At 40.4% G+C, this 21,260-nt stretch overlaps 1 protein-coding gene across 1 annotated transcript in view; it reads right to left on the reverse strand.

Annotated features, from left to right (window-relative positions):
• LOC149235875 (uncharacterized) overlaps nt 1-20,247 on the reverse strand; it is a 72,688-nt gene extending 52,441 nt beyond the window's left edge. Inside the window, exons 1-2 of the mRNA XM_089372259.1 lie at nt 19,909-20,247; nt 18,523-19,673 (exon numbers count right to left, since the gene is read on the reverse strand). Of these exons, the coding sequence (XP_089228385.1) occupies nt 18,523-18,743 (221 nt within the window). The 5' untranslated portion in view covers nt 18,744-19,673; nt 19,909-20,247. The remainder of the gene's footprint in view (nt 1-18,522; nt 19,674-19,908) is intronic.
• Nucleotides 20,248-21,260: the final 1,013 nt, after the last annotated feature.

Below are 21,260 nucleotides of genomic sequence, written 5' to 3' on the forward strand. Positions count from 1 at the left end.
TCCACAGAATATGAAAAACCACCTTCTATATATATGCAGGCTGTAGCTATGCTTGTTGTGTGAAATGAAGTCAGTGCTGTGGAGTTCACTGTGTATATTTCCTTTGTTACCATGGGTACTGTCACCTGTGGCTACAGTTTTTCCTAACTTTTACGGGCCGGTCTTGAACGCTGCACACTGGCACACTCTGCCCCAGACTTCAAATAGCTCCATACTTCAAATATAATGCTAACTTCAAAGACAAACACCCCGCTCGCAGCTCCACACGACAGCTCCAGACGACAGCAGGACGAAAATAACCCGGAATAGACCAACGCATAGGCTTTAAATTATGTTTTTTTCGCGGTACGTATTCAACCTGTCGAAATACGTTAGGGCAACGTACTCTACCAACCAAATACGCGCATTCGAAATTTAGGACACGACGGAAAACGTAGAATACGTATTCAAGTTTTCATGACACATTGAAAATCGTATTCAACACATATTAGGACCGTTTTCGTGTCCAATATGTAAAATATGGGACACGGGACCCTGGGGGACGTGTCCTGTGACTTAGGTGTACAAATGTGTACAGTTCGACAGACTTCTATCATATTTGCATAATTGCTCCTTTGTTTGCTTGCTTGTAAGTGGATACTACACATTGTTGTTATAGTGTTAATATCATAAGTGAAATGTTGAAAGGTTGAAGGACGTGCTTGATGTGAAACAAAACAACGCGCTTGATGTGAAACAAAACAACATGGCCATTAAAAGAGAGTCGATTTAAAAATTGATCTCCATTTTCTATGCTGATAGTGATGACAGCAGTACCACATCAAACCTCTGAAATGTGTTTATGCTAAAGAAAAATTGCAAAATTAATCAAGCAGATCTAGTCAATGCAATCTTGATAAAGTAAGGCATGCACACAATTTGAATGGATTGTAATTAGTTCAGATAAAGCTATGTAAATGATGAACACCACAAATAATTTTTGGCTATTGTAAGCAACCATTATTAGTAGTATTCTTGGTAAAGGAATACCCTCATAAAACGAAATAAGGTTCCAAATAGTGTTGCACCCCATGCCAAGATGGATGGATCAAAAAAAATTCAGATAAATCATCCAAGGGCAATTTGGCAGTTGGTAGAAGGAACAGCCACAGATAGCCATAGAATTGTCTTAGCCCTATATATACAAAATATATGAAATAACACAAACTAGACTGAGATATATGCACTGATGGGAGGAAATAAAAGTCAACTCAATGGATACAATAAAACCATCTTTGAAGGAGATTCTAATAAATTATTGACCTCATAATAAAAGACAAAAGTGTCCCCTCCTAGAAAGGCAACTTAGAGACCCCACATCCAGTAATGTCACATTTAACATTCCATTGGTGGCAAACGCTACTTCCACTTTGCAACATTAATCGCACTTTTGGCAATTGATGACAATAGCCACCTGAATTAAGTTGTGCCTTTTCAATCTGATGTAGAAGGAAAAACAAATTGAGCAAATAAGGTGGAACCGCAAAATCTTAGCTTCAAAGATGTGATAATTTTATTAATGCGTGACAAAAGAGAACAGAAATAGGTCAAAGGGACTAAACAGTGCATCCAATGTCGATACAAAGTGGGAGTGCCAAGGAAACTACTAAAACAATGCTAAAACATGAAGATAAAAATATATAAGATCTAAAAGTCAAATAGAAACTAGTAGCTAAATGTCTAGCTCAAGGTTACTTGGGATCGGGAGCGGAAGTGGGGAGCCAGAGCAGGAGCAGGGATCAGGGAGCGACATTTTCAAAAGCTTCAATTCGGGAGAGAATCGGGAGCAAATTTTTATATAATATATATTTTTATATATTTTGATGCATATGTGTCAACAAAAGCATGTAGAATGATGAATTAGATATAAAAAACTTAGAAACATGGATTGAACCATATAACATCGATCATCTTGAAGTTAGTAACATACAACATATCGAGTCTCATGATTCATCAAGCTTTCAAAATTCAAAGTATAACATTTGTCATCATTTATCACTAAAGTTATACTTGTAACCATTACCATTATGAAGTAACCAAACTATAACAAAGAATATCTAACATGAAATGAAATGTTTCAACTTTCACGAAGCATCATATGCATAATTCATTACCAATGAGCTATAAATGCCAGTGTCAAACTTCAAACTTAAATTGTCATATATTGTTTACAAAAAATACCATAATAAATATGAAAGAGTTAATAGTTATAAAAAGTACAAGAAACTAGAAAAGGCAAGTAAATCTATTATCTACCATGAGAAATTGCTAATTCCTTGTCTCGTGCTTTATGGGGAGTCTCCTCCTGCATAGTCGAACGACCTTGGTGCTCTTGATCATTGGGAGTCTCCCCCACAAAGAGGGCTTGGTGCTCTTGATTAAATTCAAGTTCCATACCCTAGTACATGACAAAATACAATGGAAACATTGCAATCCCCCACAATCCTGAAATCCTGAAAAAATGACAAATCTGTTGGATTTTTACTCCTGCATAGTCGAATGGCCTTGGTGCTCTCAATCATTGGGAGTCATCCCCGTAAAGAGGACTTGGTGCTCTTGATTAAATACAAGTTCCATACCCTAGTACATGACAAATCCAATGGAAACATTGCAATCCCCCACAATCCTGAAAAAATGAGTGAGATCTAAAATTCTACTTTCTCCATATGAAACCCAATGAGGTTGAAACCACTCTCAAACATCCTGAGTCATTTCATGGTAGAATCCTTAAGAAGAAAAAGATTGGCGCCACCTTTAGACCTCTTAAAACCATTCGTAGCTCTTTAAGATTTGTCAAAGACCCTATTGATCCTAAATGCATGAAAGGTGTTTATTTAATTCTGTGTTCTTGTGGAACCCCTTACATTGGTGAGACTAGTCGTTCCATTTTACAAAGGATTCAAGAGCACGCAGCGGACCTTAGGCACTATAGGACCCCCTCCTCTGCTCTAGCCGAACATGTTGCATTAACGAAACACCATATTTGCTTAGAGGATTCTAAGGCCCTCACAAGGGTTGATCAATTCCATCACCGAAGATTAAGAAGCCATTGAAATTGAGAAGAGGAGTAGAACTCTTAATAGAGATGATGGATGGAAGTTAAGTAGCGCATGGATCCCTTCTCTTTGTTCTTTCCCTCATTAGTTTCCTTCTTCTGTCTTGAAGATTTTTTTTAATCCTAAAATCATAATAAATAAATTATAAAATAAAATTTATTAATAACAAAATATTAGAATCTTAATTAAAAAATAATCAAATTCAAATTTTATATATATATATATATATATATATATATATATATATATATTAAATTAAATTAAATTAAAATTAAAATTAACTAATTTGACTTTGGTCCTTTAACGTTCATAAAAATAAAAATAAAAGGAAAGGAAATATTCAACCATTGGGAATTTACTGTTGCATCTCTGAGATTTTTATATATTTTGGTCGGTTGATCTTGCTCCTCAAACTGGCCCTGATGATGAACCTAGATCTAGGTTCGAAACACGTCGACCCTTTGTTCTCTATGTGATTTCTCCGGAAAATATGAACATCATTTCATGGTAATGTTAAAAATTTAAGTAAAAGGACGAAAATGAAAGATAAAGGAGAATGTTACTTTTACTGCATATGATATGAACTGCATATCAACACTAGGGCCATAAGATTGAACATTACGCTGCTACACTCAAAAACAAATTGTAATAGCTCCCTCTATCGCTCCTTAAAAGGCAGGCAGCGAAAAAAAATTAGAGAGCGCGCTAAAAAGGAGAGGAGCATAAGAAAAAGGTCTGGCTAAAAAAGTTTTAAAAGATAATAAAAGAGAGGAGCATAAGAAAAAGGTGTAGCTGTGACAATAGCTGCAAAAAAGTATAATACGCCGGCATGAAATACTATACTTGAGACAACAGCTACGTGAGGGAAAATAATTGCACAAGGGGCAAAGAGGCATTGTGCAAGGCACAAGCCCACAGACATACAACAACTAGGGGGCATGGTGAGCCATACAAAATCCTCTCCTACAAGAAGTTGAGCTCAAATTCCTCAAGGAACGATGTCAACAACAGCCAAAGTTCAATCTCCATCTTCATGTGTTGATGGACAAATTTACTGGAGGAGGATGCATTCTAGAGCATACCCACGACTGGAAGTTTTACCATTTCATTGAAATGATCTGGATGGTTCTTCCCAGAATGTGGCTCTCTTGTTGAATGCTACGTTCAAAGGAACTACCATGCTTCAGCATAAACACCAAGAAGATCGGTTGCCATTGCCTAGTAGCAATATGTATGGATCAAATGAGTTAAAGATAGACCTACAAGATGAAGTCAATTCAATCTCCTTATGGTGGAGGGCTCTTCAATAGCTTTAGAGAAGACGGTCAAATTTGAAGACAAGGGTCAAGGTCAAATTTCTTGAAGCGAGAGCAAGTATTATTACGGATGATGGGAAACTATCACTAAAAATGAGGAGGTGCCCTCTTCTTAGAGTAGTATTCTTTTCATGCCCCAACAACTGAAAAAGTTGACATCTCTAAACCCCAAACTAGCTCTAATTTTGTGGATGAAGGAGATTTCACTTTTTTGGGGGGTAGCAATAAGATATATGCAAAAGGAAAAACTTAGAGCATCATGGGATAATCCTGTAGTTTTTTCATCATATGTCGAATGAGGTGTTATTCAATAAATGGTGTATGTTGAACTAGGTCGTGAAAGGAGTATCTTTAAACTCCTACTAGGGTTTGCCCTACAAATATATTTGCCTTTCGTTCAACACTAAATCAATAACACGACAAGTCCTTTAATATATTACATGGAATATTTTGGGTTCTTTGGCATATGTTAAATCTTGGAGATCTGATTTTGACACTAGTGACTAGCATGCATGTAAGAGAGGATCCCTCTTTACGTGCTTGTTCGACAGCACCAAGTAATATGAAGAAAAGCACATTTATTAATTTAATTGATTAATGTTGGCTAATTGAGCAAATTTCTAAGAACAAATAATTTAATTATTTAAGTGACTTGGATCTAATCTCCACCACTGATCTAAATGGGTTAGGATTTAATCCTAGTCGTCTATCACTTTGGAGGTTTAGGGTTAGGGATTTTGCTCAATTTAAAATTATAAAGAGAACATAAGGGAGAGGATAAAGACACACACATTACATTGTTGAGAAAGCGATTTTCTCATGAGTTAGTGAATCGAGTGACTAAGAAGAAAGAGGAAAAGTGTGCAGCGATTTCCTGGTAGAAGAATTTGAGAGAAGGTCAAGATTTTGAAGGGGACTGAGACTTGAGGAGAGAGGTCGAGTTTTTTGGAGCAGGTCGAGACTGAGGAGAGAATGAGATTTCCAGCCAATGCCGCATCAGGAAGGGAGTTGAGATTTCCAGAGCAACCATTTTTAGGGGGGGCGAATTATTCCTTGGGCCAAAAATCATAGGGCCCATTCTAGGTTGTAATATTGCTATATTTCATGTGTGACTTCTTTGTGGCTCTTGGCCTTAAATTTTCCAAATTTCAATAAATAGTGAAGGGAGATTTATTAAGCTAAATTTATGTTGTCTTGTGGTAATTTTCTATTTATTTTTTATTACAAATTTACTGTTTGAAGGCTAGGAACATCAACGTATTTATTTTCACAGTTTCAGATTTTAAATTCGGTAAATATTATTTTCTAGGTATAAATAATTGTGACAAAAATTAATTACATCTAGTTTTAAAAGTTCAACGTATTTATTTTCACAGTTTCAGATTTTAAATTCGGTAAATATTATTTTCTAGGTATAAATAATTGTGACAAAAATTAATTACATCTAGTTTTAAAAGTTCAACGTGATATAAAAGCTCTAAAAACTCTAAGAGAGAAGGAAGATCAGAAGCACAAGGGTTTATAGTAGCATATTTTTATTTTTCAGCTGAAGGGTTTTACAATTAAAGATTTTATCTAGGAAAATGATTTCTAGCAGGTTGAGGTTTGAAGACCAGTTGGAAAGAGCTTCTAATTTCAGTCCATGGAAGTAGGGAATTTCACCGATTCTCATAGAAAACGACCTGTGGAAATTTGTTGATACTAACATACAATTTGAAGGATGTGAAAGCTAGACGCATCATCTTGGATGTTGTGAACAATCATGTGATCCCTCCCATATCAAGAAAGAAGATTGTCCATGAGATGTTGACAGCTTTTACAAAGTTGTATTAGAGTGATAACCAAAACCTAAAGATGATTTTGAGAGGGAAGTTGAGAAACACCAAGATGAATAGGTCAAACACAGTGGCATCATACCTCACTAGGATTTAGCGAGTTCGAGATGGGCTTGAAGTTGTTGGTGAAACTGTGCCAAAGGATGAGCTTATTAAGACAAACTTGAGTGGGTTTTCGAAAGAATGGGCTACCTTTATGATAGGGATCCTAGCACGTGACAAACTTCCTAATTGAGCAAACTATGGGATGACTTCACTCAAAAGGAGATTTGGGAGGAGTCAATGTATAATGGATAGTGTAAGGGTGGGGATGAGGAGAACCTTGCTCTTCTTGGTCAAGCAAAGGAGGGCAAGGCATAGGCCAAGCAAAACCCAAGTGGAGGAGCATCTTTATAGGCTGATAAGAAAAAGGACATAAGCAAAGCCAAGTGCTTTTCATGTCATAAATATGGACACTATACAACTCAATGTCCAAACAAAAAGAAGAGCAAGGGAAAAGCACCTGTCGCTGCATTTTCACATATGAATGAGTTGGCAACCAAGTTTGAGAAGGAATTCTCATTGGTGTGTTATCTTTCTAGCATCATTACACGTGGGGTGTGGTTTGTAGGCAATGGAGCATATCATCACATGACAGGATCTCGAGGTATCTTAACCAATACGGCTAAGGAGCACAAAGACCTACATGTTGAGCTTGGTGACAATGACATATACACAGTAGAAGTTGTGGGCAGCATACAGTTCCAGTTGGATTCAAGGAGTCCTATGGAGGTGAATGAAGTGTTGTACGTACCAGGGCTTGGGAAGAATTTACTCTCTGTATTGGCTATGGAGGACAAGAGTTTAGAGATCAACTTTACAGGTAGACAAGTACTTGTCACGCCAAGGGGATCTAATCCTAGCGTGAGACGAGGAATTGGAGGCAAGGCTGGTAATTTACTTGTTGAGAGGACAACCAATATGAGCACTAGTGCATCACAGTGGCAACTTGTATGAGCTCCGTGTGAGCTCTAGTACAGGAGGATGGGTCACTTGCACTATAAAGCTTTAGCATTGTTACGGAGATGGCCACTGGTCTTCCTGAGTTCAGCGTAGAGCAGGATGAAGTGTGCAAGGGATGTGCAATTCGCAAGTATGCCAAAGTTGCAATTCCAAGAAACAAAAATAGGTCCAAGGGTGTGTTGAAATTGATTTAGTGGAGACTGTGATAGGATATTTCTATTTTTTTTTAAACTGCGTTTCACAATCACTGAGTGGTCGCTACATCCACGGGAAATATCGGGGCAGATCCACCCGAAGGGATCTGCCCGTCGGCCAATCTTAACAGGCCTAACCCCAAGGGCGTCGAGGAGATTTGACCCCGTGACCTCCCAACTGGGAAAGTACTTAGCAACGAGAACTCGACCAATTGAGCTATCCCTTGGCGCTAATAGGATATTTCTATTACATGACATTTATAAATGATTTCTCATGGAGGACATTTAAGGATGAGGTCTTTAGTTGTTTACAAGATTTTAAAGCTCTTGTGGAGAACTAGAAAGGGAACAAGAACAAAATTCTTAGATCAAACAACTTGGGTGAGTGTACCTCCAACAAGTTCAAGAATTTATGCAAGGTGGCAAGAATCAAAAAGGAGTTGACAATGACATATAATCTGCAACAGAATTGAGTGGCAGAGAGTAAAAATAGGGCCATCATCAATGCAGCCAAGGCTAAGATCCATGATCAGGATCTGCCTATGTTCTTCTGGGCAAAGGCATGCAACACAATTATGTGTTTACTGAACATGAGTCCTCACAAAGCTTTCGAGGACAAGACTGTTGAGGAAGTTTTCATAGGAGTGAAACTAGAGGTGCACCACTTTCACATCTTCGGTATCCAACTTATGTCCACATACCATTTGAGAAGAGGACTAAGCTAAAGCCTCAGCAAAGAAGGGCATTTTTGTTGGAGACAACTAGACTTCAAAAGCCTACAACATTTACATTCCAGCACAAAGAAAGACAGCAATCAATGGGGATGTCAAATTTGAGGAGGATAGGCTCTTTAGGAGGTCACATGGGTCAAATCCAACAATGGCAGAGGATCAAGAGCAAGAAACTTTGAAGACTAAGGATGTCCTAGTAACACCAATAGCAGAATCAAGAAGAAGATCTGATATTCCTCCAAGTTATATCAAGAGGAGTCTAAGATGGGTCGAGCAAACTTTGAGGGATGTTGAGGGGCATATGGAGGCTCCTAGCAGCACTTTCAGGGAGAGTAGACCACCGAGGAGATTTTCTAGCTACATGGCCTTAATGAGCAACATAAGTGAGTATTAGCCTTCTACTTTTGAAGAGGCAGCAGATGTAATATTCCTAATGGAAAATTAATAATGATAATCAAGCATTTGAGACACATTCAACACAACAAAAATTTGCACAAATCAGATAACCAGAAATGGGCCAAAAATATGCCAAAATGGACCAATTTTATTATATAATTCAAGGAGTACAATATGGGTTGGAATGAGTGCACCTGGGCTTGCATAAAGCAAGCTACAAGCCCCAGGTGGATGAATATCAGCTACCCAAATAATACAGAAAACTCCCCAACAAATGTCTGTGTTGGCCCTTGGAGAAGTGCAATGTTGGCTTCCTTGGAACCACTGTTTGACCCCTCAAATCCTCTCCAAGCAAATCCCAAACAACCCCAGCTCCTCAATCCTACTCACCAATCCTCCCCACAATCAACTCCACCACCACCTGCGCAGTCTTGGGGCAAAATGACGCAGGCCCAGCTACACAATTACATTCTGGTAACAATTTGTATGAGAAAATAACCTACCAACAATATTGCTCCTCCCTCCGGCACCACACCTCCCCAAGCACTGCGTGGCTCCCTTTTTTTGCATTCCACTGATGCCAGATATTCGTGCTAACTGGGTGGTATCCTCCCAGTGTCCAAAGATGAGTGAAATTACCTACCTAGGGTGGCACTCAAAGCCCACTGAAGAAAGGTTGAGCTTCCTCCTTGGGAAACTCTTGTGCTCAACAGCACAATGTAACTCAGCTAAACAACTAGAGTAACACTTAGAAGTCAAATGAACAAAAAGCCCCAAATGATGTTGCCTTCCTCTTATTTATACTTGTTGATCCCTTTCCTCATGTGGGGCCCTCCATCAACAGTTCGAGCTCACTCCTTAGCTATTTGAATTCCTCCATCAAGGGGTGCATATTTGGCGGGAGAGTGGCCCCCACATTCAACTGAGGAAAGGATTTTGACCCCCTTTTCCTAAGTATTTACCCAAATTTTACTTTAGGCCCCAAAAATGACAAAATTGGCAAAATTGTGATTTTCCTTAGCAAAATATTTAGGAAGGGACATTACAGTCCTCCCCTCCCAAATGTTGCTTGTCCCCAAGCAACTACAAAGCTAGATGCTGCAAAATTTGCTCACTCTCCCAAGTGGCATCCTCATCTAGCAAATCCTTCCACTTGACTAAGTGCTCCCTGATGACCCGGTTCCTCAGCCTCCTCTCCCATGTCTCCAATATGGTCTCTGGTGTCAATACTAAGTGCCCCTCATCATCCAACAAAGGCAACTCAAAGGCTGTTGTAACCTGCTACCCCAATGCCTTTTTCAAGCATGACACATGAAATACGTTGTGAATCTGACTCTCCATGGGTAGCTCCAGCTCGTAAAAGCTAGCTCCTCGACTCTCGTAGCCACCCTATACGGTCCATAAAAGCATTGCTTGAGCTTCTTTGCCCCTTTCTGCTTGAGTGAAGATTGTTGTCGATAAGGCTGCAACAGTTGGTAGACCATGTCCCCCACCTCAAATTGTCTCTCCACCTTGTGCCTATCAACATACATCTTTTGTTGATTCTAGGCTACCAGCAAATTGTTCTTGAGAGCTCAGAGAACCTCTTCGCTCTCTTGAACCCAATCCTTTGCCCCTAGGGCCTTGCTATCTCCAAAGAAAGTGCTTCATATCCATAGAGTGCTCGAAAATGGGACATACCGCTCGACATGTGATAAGTGTTGTTATAGAAAAACTCTCCCAGATGAAGCCACCTCACCCACTCTCTCAGCTGCCCCGTCACATAGTTGTGTAGGTACCCTTCTAGCCACTTGCTTACTATTTCGATCTGCCCATCAGTATGTGGGTGATAGCTGGTGTTGGGTGTAAGCTCAGTCCCCACCAACCTGAACAACTCCTACCAGAAAGCCCCCATGAATCGGCTATCCCTGTCACTAACGATGGTCTTAGGGAGACCATGTAGCCGGAATACCTCTCTAAAGAACAACTCGGCCACCTGAGAAGCTGAAGATCTCGATGGGATGGCAAAGAAATGAGCGAACTTGGTCAATCGATCAACCACAACGTAGATACAATCCTACCCTTGCACAATCAGGAGCCCCGTGATGAAGTCCATGGACACACTCTCCCACTTCCTCTCCGGAATGGGGAGCGATTGAAGTAATCTTGTGGGAAGTGATAACTCCACCTTATTCTTCTGACAGACCACACACTCCTGTACGTGCCTCAATACATCCCCTTTGAGTCCCCGCCATGAGAACCTCTCCCTGATGGCACGATATGTCTTGAGGAACCCAGGGTGTCCTGCTAGAGGGGAATCATGAGTTGCCTGCATAATCTTCTCCTTGAGCTGGGATCCGAGTACCAAGTATATTCGGTCCTTATAATATATCACATCATCCATCACCCTGAACCTGTTGTCCCCATGTGTGCCATCCAGTATCTCACAAGCTTGTCTATCCTTGGAATACTCAACCAAAAGTTGAGCCTTCCAATCATGAGTGACATTCATCAAAGACAATGTCACAGGCCTCTGAGAGAGTGCATCTGCCACTACATTCTGATTGCCCTTGACATACTCAATCTCAAAGTCATAGGCCTGGATTTTGCTCACCCACTTCTATTGCCTCTCCTGCAATGACTGTTGCTCTAAGAAAAATCATAGACTGGTGTGGTCAGTGTTAGACTGGTGTGGTCAGTCTTCACCTTAAACTGGTTGCCCACCAGATACTTCCTAAACTTGGCTAGCGCATGCATCAGGCTAGCATCTCTTTTTCATAGACAGAGTACAATCACTCGTGGGGTAGCAGTTTTCTGCTCTCGAATGCAATAGGATGGCCTCCCTGTGTCAACACAGGCCAAAATTCCCTCACCAGAAGCATCACACTCCAGCATGAACGATCGTGTGAAATCTGACAAAGCCATAACAAGACAGTTGCTCATGACCTTCTTGAGGTGCTCAAAGGCCTCCTGTGCCACATGTGTCCACTCAAAAGCCCCCTTTTTTGTCAAATTCATGAGGGGTGTTGCCAGTTGTGAGAATCCTCTCACAAACCCCCTGGTAGTACGTGCAAATGAACAGGAATCCGCTCAACGCAACCACATTCCTAGGTGTTGGCCAATCCAAAATGGCCCTAATCTTCTCCTAGTGTACCTTCACTCCATCCTCCACAATCACATGCCCAAGGCACAACACCTTTGTCAGTCAGTCCAAACTCACATTTGGACATCTTTGCATACAGTTGTTGCTCCTCTATTATGCAATGTACTACCTCCAAGTGTTGAAGGTGCTCCTCCCAAGTCCGGCTATAAATGAGTATATCGTCAAAGAAGACAAGGACAAAGTGCCACACCTGACCACGAAACACGTGGTTCGTACAAGGTTGGAATGTAGTCAGAGTGTTGGTTAGCCCAAAGGGCATCACCAAGAACTCAAAGCATCCATATTGGCAGCGAAAGGCAGTCTTGGGGATGTCGTGCTCCCTCACCCGAATCTGGTGATACCTCGAGCACAGATCTATCTTAGAAAAGTATCTCGCTCCTTAAGCTCGTCCATCAGCTAATTGATGCGCGGGATGGGGTATTTGTTCTTCAAAGCCTTCTTATTGAGGGCCCTATAGTCAATGCACATGCAAAGTGTCCCATCCTTCTTCACCAACACCATGGAAGAAGCAAAGGGTCTCGAATTGGGCCTGATGTGCCCTAATCTCAACAGCTCCTATATGGCCCTCTCTATATCATCCTGATAGGCTTTGGGGTGCCTATACAGAGTAGTGTTGACTGCATGCACCCCCTCCTCCAACTCAAAAGTATGCTCGAACCCACAGTTTGGTGGTCTGCTTGGAGGGATCTCTTCAAAAAAAACCCTGGTGCCTCTCCAACAAGGCTAATATGTTTGGATGCACAGGTCATGTCGGAGTCCATGTCTCTGAAATCCTAAGCTCCACTGCCCACTCTATGTCCCCATGTCATAGATCTGCCTCCATCCTGTGAGCGGAAACTGTCTGGGGTGGATAAGAGTGCATCCCTCTCAGCACTACCAGCTTCCCATCTGGGCCTGCAAACTTCATCTCGAGCTTTTGCCAATCAATAGTGACCCTCCCCAATGTATCGCCATTGGACACCCACCACCACATTGGTGTCTAGAACGTCAACTACAAAGAAGTGAGCAATGACAGAGTAGTTCCACATCGTCACCGTCAAACTGGGAACATACTTTGTGCAATGCATCGTCCTATCTCCTAGCACCAACACCTAGAACCCCTCAAATCTCTCTATGTGGATGCCCCTCCTCTCCACCAACTTGGCATTTGATAAAATTGTGGGTGGCCCCACTGTCTACAAGCACTGACACTCGCTTCCCCTGCATAGTCCCTTGATCCGAAGTGTCAAGTACTTCGGGACTCCCCAAATTGAAGCAAGAACTCCCCCCACAGGAGCAAACGGTACTCCCCTAGGGGGTGGTGGTGATGGTGGTGTTCCCCCTGAAGACGCCCCCCCTCACCTCCCTGCTTTACACCCAAGTCAAACTCCTCCTCCAACTCACTATCTGAATACACCTCAATGTAGTGGGCCTTACCATTGGTGCACTTGTGCCCTAGTGCCCAAGGCTCCTGGCACGTGAAGCATAGCTTCCTCCTCCTGGGGTCCCTCCTGGTCTCCCCATCCAGTTGACTACGTCCTCCATCCCTCTGAGGTGGTCTAGTATCTCGGTTCCCCAGCGGAACAGTGGGTCTAGTGGGGACAAAGGCCGGGTCTTAGGCACTGCATCAATCATATCCCGGGTCCTAGAAATAGCGTCCATCAATGATGTGGGTTTGTAGACCCTCAACCAACCATAAAAATGGTAGGTAACAAGCCACACAAAACTCATATTTTCTTTGGGAGATGAAAGCCCACCTTTTACAACGAAGGACATAGCAACAAGACCTCTAAAGGTGAGAAAAATATGGTGTGTCATTGGTGAATTCAAAGCAAAGATGTATCTGGTGGTGAAGATTGTAATGATTTGAACCAACAATTCATAGGGAAAACACCAAAATATAGGGGATGCAAGCAATCTACTAGATGGAACGAGGGTAGGAGTACAAAAATGCTTCCTCGACGACTTTGGAAAGAATCTCATATTTGGTTATGGTTGCCTCATGGAACAAAATTAATGGAGGTGGGGGGGACCATTATCAAAGGTAGGAACCAAAGCTCATATTTTCTTTGGGAGAGGAAAGCCCACTTTTTACAACAAAGGACATAGCAATAAGATCTCTAAAGGTGAGAAAAATATGGTGTCATTGGTGAAGTCAAAGAAAAGATGTTTATGTTGAAGATTGTAATGATTTGAACCAACAATCATAGGGAAACCACCAGAAGATAGGGGATGCAAGCAGTCTACTAGATGGAATGAGGGTAGGAGTCAAAAATTGCTTCCTCGACGACTTTGGAAAGAATTTCATATTTGGTTGTGGTTGCCGCAAGGGACAAAAGTAATGGAGGGAACCATTGTCAAAGAAGATAATGATCCGAGGGAGAAAGAGGGTGAGGAAAGGTTCAAGTGCAAATAGAAAAAGAGAAGGGTATAAGGACATGGTTTGCAATACACAAGGTGGGGGGGGGTTACTGAAAATGTCAAATAAGGAGGAGAACATCTTGGTTGGCAAGGAAATAGTCAACCACATTACCCCGAACTATCAGGGAAACATGTGAAGCCTCCTAATACAAGGAAGCAAGATGAATATTCAATAACAGAGAATCATGTGATTCCCCTAGTTGTAAAAAGTGCCTCCTATAGGCTATGAGACCTTGTGAAGTCCCAATATGTACAAATCAATCTCCTAAAGCAAGAGGGCATCATCAAATCTATTATGAAGTAGTTCCTATAAGACCCGAAAGTGGGCAATAAAATCTTCCAAAATAATGATGTTACCAAAAGTAGATTAATGTGAAATACCATAATCTAGGTGAAGGAAAGGTTACCCATCCACGACTCTATGGAATGCAAAGTGTAATGAGGATAGGGGGAAGTAATACATTGCAATGTAAACATGATAGGATATGGAGCACTACCTTGAACCCTAATCCATATGAAGCTAGCATACTCATCAAAGGAGACCACAGAAGTGTTGTTCAAAAGTGAGTCGAATAAGGCATGCCACCCCTCCAAAACCTCTCACACTACCAAACTGACCAATCTCTTGTTTGTATTCTAAAGACCAGTGGTAAAAGATGGTATCCGCAAGGGGCTCATGTGTCTCTCCATGAGAAAGAGGAGGTCTCAAGTCCCAAGTGCATCAAAGAGTATACTCAAAGAAGTGTTGAAGGTTCTCTTGTAGTTCCAGCAAGAAATGGAGATGTTGGAACAACCCCATGGAGATGTTCTATGCAGACTGTTAAACTCTTACAAAGATTGCTTTCTTTCTATGCAACTGTTAAGCTAATAAAAAGATTCATTTCTTTCTGTGCAGACTTGACTTAGAGGTTAGGCAACGTCGGATAGGGATGATCCAACTTGCAGGGGATGGACATCAAAGAAGGTATTGTGTTTTGCTGAAATGAATCTTATGAAGCCATTATATGTATGCTTAATCAGCAGATTGACACATCAGCAATCCAGAGCTTTGGTGGGTTAATTCAACAAACCTATCAACATGTTCATGCATATAAAAACAGCACCTTCCTCAGAGGTTTTTCTCAAACATCTCCCAATTAGCATTCTGAAGAGGACACATCATCAAGGCTTGTATTGGGAGATTCTTGTGGTCAGCTGTATCCTTTTTCAAGATCCTCTTCTGACAAAAATAATGTTGTTTTAATGGAAATTTTAGGCATGATTGAGAAGAGAAGAGAAGCATTAGTTTGAGGAGAATGTTAAGTCCCACAAAGAGAATAACTTATGCCTGGTTGCAACATTAGATTAGCTGTATGAGGGACAAGCTTACCCTTCAGAATCAGATTTTTTCTCAGGTAGTCAATTTTTACAAGATCAGCTTTAGTTCATACTTGGAATGAGAATGACTTTATGTAGACAGATAGAATTTAGAATAAATTAGATTCAGCATAGATTTCATTCCTAAAATGGTGCTGCTTTCTAGGAGAGATTAGGCTCAAGATGGCATGATTCTTCCTATGAATTCATTGCTTCTTTTGTGGATAAAAGCAAGCTTATAAAAATAGGAAAAGCAATCTTTAAGTTACCCAATAACAGCACTCATAGTCAGACTAGCAGATTTTCAAAGGGAGATTTTAGGACTTGCACATATGATAAAGACAGCACATATTTTCCTCAAGTTCAGAGTTATTTCTAAGGAGACTACCTCTGCTTTCTGGAGACAAAATTAAGTCTTCAAATCATATTTATCTGAAGTAACTGCATATAGATGAATCTTGAGTCTCTTTCAAGCAGAAATTTAGAAAGATTTTAATTCAATATATGACTTACCTTTAGCAGCAGCTCTTCTTGTAGAAGAAAAAGTACTGCAAATTAAGCACAAGCAGTTGAGATTATAACTTGCATCAAACATAAGTAGAGGGAAGGGCAAGCACTTCAAATTACCAGTGCATCAAGTCCATCTACAGAAAGTTCTCTTCTATCTTTCCTCATACAATTTCTGATTCTAAAGGCTACAGTCTGTCCTTCATAGGTCACCGACGTCTTAATGAGTGACTATTAAGTTACATCTCCTTCAGTTTCTTAAGGGCAAGTTTGTATCTGAAATAGGATCAGAACCATGTACTCTTGTGGTCTCCGAGTAAAAAGAAGTTTATTTGTCTGGTTTCTAGATGATGCTTTACTGTGAGAATTCAATTAGTTGATTGCCCTCTTTGCTTTAATGTTTCAGACATAGGATTCTTTAATCAGCCAGATCAGACTTGGAATTGCTTTGCTGCTTTTCCTTCTTTCCATCTTCTTCATCACCCACTGGCACTAGTCAGTACTGAGCTTTAGGAATATTTTTAATGATTTATGTGCTGAAATTGAGATGCTATTTCACAGATTTGAAGAAATTGCTTTATAATCTGCAATCATTAGTTGTGGATTTGCATTTGATTTTAACGATTTAGGTATTTAAATTTTAGTTGCAGATCTTCAGACTTTAAATCAAAAAGATTACATCAAGCACGTCCCCTCCCAAATTCGCAAGCACTAATCTGGAGACTGGAAGTGAGAGTTTCATTTCTGGGGTTAGGGAAAGCCAACCTAAGATTCCAAACCCTGTGGGGACTGACTCCCTAGGGGGCGATTCTGTGTGATAACAAGAACATTTCTATTCAAAGAAGCAGGATTGGGTCAGACGAAACATTGAAGAAACGAAACAATTTACTCATGACTTATCAAAAGAGAATGCTAGAGGCAATATGGGAAGTTCAAGAACGAAGAGAGGCCAGGGAGGGGAAGACTTCGTGGAATAAGGCAACAGGATTTTACTAAGAATGCCTTTTTTGTACTGCAAGATGGCAACACCTCATACAGTATACCTAAGAATTGTTGGGGGTGAAGGAGGCAGTGGAGAAACATCAGTTTGGGCCTAAATGATCATGTAAAATGAAGGTCAAGGCAAAATATTTTATACTAGCAGTGTAACCTAAACAGAGGTACACCAAACCTTGGCAAGCTTAGATGGAATTCTGAGAAACATGGGCCACAATTCATGGGAAACTCTATTTAAGATTTCAAAAGGACTTGCATGGTTTTATTGGAAAAACGAGTACACCATGGAGAGAGACACTGCCATATTACAGTTGGTGTAGCTCATTATCTAGAGCTCTTTGTTTGTGTTTCGGACAATGGTCAAGGGAGACATGCAATGCAGACCCCCGCAATTTTTGTATTACAAGCATAACCTTAATAAGAGGGGAGTCAACTATGTTAAAAAAATACATATATTATCTTTAAAAAAGCATTTTTTAGTAGCCAGTTAATCTTATTACGGATTGCATGAGTAAATCTATTTGCTATATGTTAGCTTATTTGGGCTCTAGCTTCTAAGATCTATTTCTCCAACCACAAAATTGTACTACAAATATATGTGATTTTATAAGAAAACATATCTATTTGGTGAGCTTTATGGTGGGTGTGCTCTTCCTTAATAGGTTGCGGCTTTGAAATTTAACAACTAAAACAAGAGTTTCCTTATAATTCTCCTTGCTGGTACATTTTAATAGGTTGTAAAAAAGAACATGCAATGCACTCCCGAGAGTCCAAATTTAATGTTCCCTTGGCACCTTCTCAATATATATATGTGTGTGCGCACGTGCGCATGCTGTATTGTCTTTACTTTTGCAGTTTTGTGGAAATATGGATAAAACATAAGACAACAGCAGGCACACCCTGTAGTGGAAATGTGTTAACCTGTAACCAATTAAGAATCTTATATTCAAAACGGACCAAAGCCTGGTCCTGGATCTAGATCAAAGTGTCAAAAGGGCCAGCTGTATAAAGCATCCCCAATGACAGTAGGGTTCTGTGGTGCATTATAGGTATAGGCAGACCTCTACACACACAATGCCAATGCTCTCTTGTTTCAGCGTTGTTGAGTGAGAATTATTGCTAGGTTAAGTAGTTCCAATTGACACGTGAAATTTTCAATATCCAATTAAACGATCCAAAAAATCACATAGGGTAAAGTTTGAAGCATTGATCAGGAGGTTTAAAGGATGACTATTCCCGTTCTCTTTACTCCATAAAATACAAAAATAATGGTGCTTCAAGACCTTGGATGACTTCAAAGAATTCTCTATCACGTTCCACGAGACCAAATCCTCTGTTTCTTGATGTTCAGGTAAAACTTATTTGAAATTATGCATATTCAACTGCTAAATTCAGTCAAGATCTTAAGAAGACATATAGTCATAGAAAGCTAGAATAATTCAAACAACTCACTTTTCATTTTCCGGTACAACGGGATAAAAAATATAACAAAACTTTTATTTCCAAGTACAGACGAAAAAACGAAGATTCGAAAATGTCTATTGTAACTAACCTTTCTTTGCGCTCTTGAAGGCTCTTGAGATGGTTTTTATAATGATTCTCTATGAACTGCTTGGCTGCAGCAACCTTCTGTCTAGTGACAGGAGAAGAAATGTTAATATCACACGTGGACGAAGCCGTATCGACTCCTGACCGACCGCCCTGATCTGTATGATCTTCCATAACCTTGACCGTCTCAAACTGCAATCCTGTTCTGCCTTGGTGTGCCTCCATTCCGCTCAATCTCTCAGTGCCACTCTAAACTCTATAAAGATAATGGCATCCGTTTAAAGATTGAACTCCGCTCATCACTGTCAACAAATTATTATTTATTCGTTTGAGGTAAATTGTATATATTGTTGGCCTGCAACCAGGCTCACTGAATGAGCTCCAATTTGTAATTTTTTCCCAAGCCTATCGGCCTGAAGGATCTAAAGTCAAGGCTGAATAGATCTTATAGATCCGCGCACATGATTGCGAAACCAAAATAGCAGTGACAAAAACCTATGTTTCGGCAGGGAATTCGAGAATCCGGATAACAGAAGTAAAATAAATTTCCCTGTTGAAGCTTAGCACTCTGGAAAAGCAAGAGAAGATGTCCCCCGGGACCGTTCCGGATCCGAAATTAGTAGAATTCTTCACTTTAAAGCTGCGATTAAACAAAATAAAAGCTCTCCCAACATAATTTTAGAAAAGGCTTCAAGGACAGCTGTCTTTACTCAGGCGGAACTGTGTTACGGCCAAATCCCCGCTTCTCGCCAAAATGAAAAACAGCAGGACAATTCGAACTCAGAATCGCTTGGTCGGCTGAATCGATCCAAAGCTTTATAAACTATAAACTTCTACCGACTCAGACTGATGTGGCAACAAGTTGAAATAAATAAATATTTGACAGGACAAGCACAATCAATGCAAACCAGCAGCCAGGTAGATGCCTGCCGTCTTTTGACCTAGTACATGACTGACTGGTAAGTAAACAAGGAAACCTTTTCATCGTTTACTACGGCATTCACAGCTCCAGCCAGGAAACAATATCATTAATGACCGTTTCCGTTCCCACGGCAACTGGTACAATAACCATATGTTATCTTTTACTAAATCGGAAATTTATTTGCTCCAACTCTAGCTTCTGCTGACGTGGAAATCGATAATTAAACACATTCGCTGAAAATGAGAACAAAACGGATTGTGTCAATAGTATTTAACTTCAAACCTCGGCCCTCGGCCCTCGACACTCATAAGTCTTCAACCCTAAAAGCCTTAAATGACAGCCAATTTCCAATTCTAAAAGCAGTGAATGCAAACAGCCTGGCTTTGGAATATTTCCGCTAAAGATCTGTTTGCAACGTTCTCCATTTTCAAATTTTATATACCCTAGCCAAGGGAAAAAGCGTTTTACCTCTTAATTCACCGCTTCCGGCGCCATGAAATACTTCGCGTCGACCGAAATCTATACTGGACAGGTTAATCTGGCCTCAACTCCCGCCGATACAGCTAGAACTCCGAAAAAATCTACGACATGTTCCTGATTATTCCGCGATGGCTTTGACGCACCAGAGCCTTTAATCTTGAGATTGAACTCAATTTCTATCTAAACATCACTATTTTAGCCACTCCAACTGGATCCAGGGGTCCGTCTTGTCCACGTCAGATTATCATGTTACGGCTGGCACTGATTGTCCGTCACTTGAAACACAGCAGGGATAACCCTAACTTTTGGCTAATTCCACGGCGCCAAAAAGTTAATTAATGCAAGACAGATCACGTTTTGATATTTGACAGAAAGCGAGGGAGCTCCGTATTTAAAGTTTCCCATAAAACTGAGGTCATCCATACGTACCAGATTCTGATGGCGATTACAATTAAAATTTCACCGTCGACGAGTCCAATTCACGAAGAAAAGAAATCGCTGGCCAGCCTGCATGTTCTGGTCAATCCATGGCTGTGAGCGGGGATTCCACGTCAATAACTGTCCGTGGGTAGACCGAAAACGCCATCACACCGAATGACGGGAACACTTCGGTCCTTGCAAAGGATGGTGGGTGTACCAATATTTATGTTGCATATGTTAAATCAAATCGCACGTCTATGTTTTATTTGTGCTTAGGTGGGGACTTGTTAAAGCCAAAATAATTCTTCCCAGAGGCCTAATCTTCGCTTCTAGATAACATATGGACATAATTGTCCAGCTCCATCTCTGGAAAGTGGTATTGATCAACTTTTTGTTATTATTATTTAAAATAAAGAATCCGTCAATTCCGTCTTAGATTAGCCGGCCGAAAGTTTTGTTAGTTAAATATATCTTAACCCTGGTTTGGAATTACGATTTTATTATAAGTTTGAGTTAGCTTGTTTAGGAATTTAAAATTGTAGTGGTTCATGTATTTAAATACGTGCAAAAAATTGTATGTTTTGGTCCGGTCTTCAAAGAAGATAGAATATATATTTATTTATTTAAATAAATTTAAAATTAAATTAATATTATAATAATTTAGAGTCCCAAGGGTTAGTTCAGGTCGAGTCTCTGTTGTTAAGTACTTCATCGATTAGGAGGTCACAGGGTGAATTTTCTTCGACGCCCTTGGGGTTAGGCCTTGCTAGTCTAGCCGACGGACTTTAAAAGATTAACTTCAGGTTGATCTGCACAAAAAAAAAAAAAAGTCCCAAGGGAGGTCGAGTCCCCGTTGTTAAGTACCTCAACGATCGGGAGGTCACAGGGTCAATTCTCCTCGATGCCCTTAGGGTTAGGCC

This window comes from Pinus tabuliformis, chromosome 8 (assembly GCF_031772625.1).
Source record: "Pinus tabuliformis cultivar Carrire ecotype Pingquan chromosome 8, CPIR1, whole genome shotgun sequence".
Taxonomy (NCBI): domain Eukaryota; kingdom Viridiplantae; phylum Streptophyta; class Pinopsida; order Pinales; family Pinaceae; genus Pinus; species Pinus tabuliformis.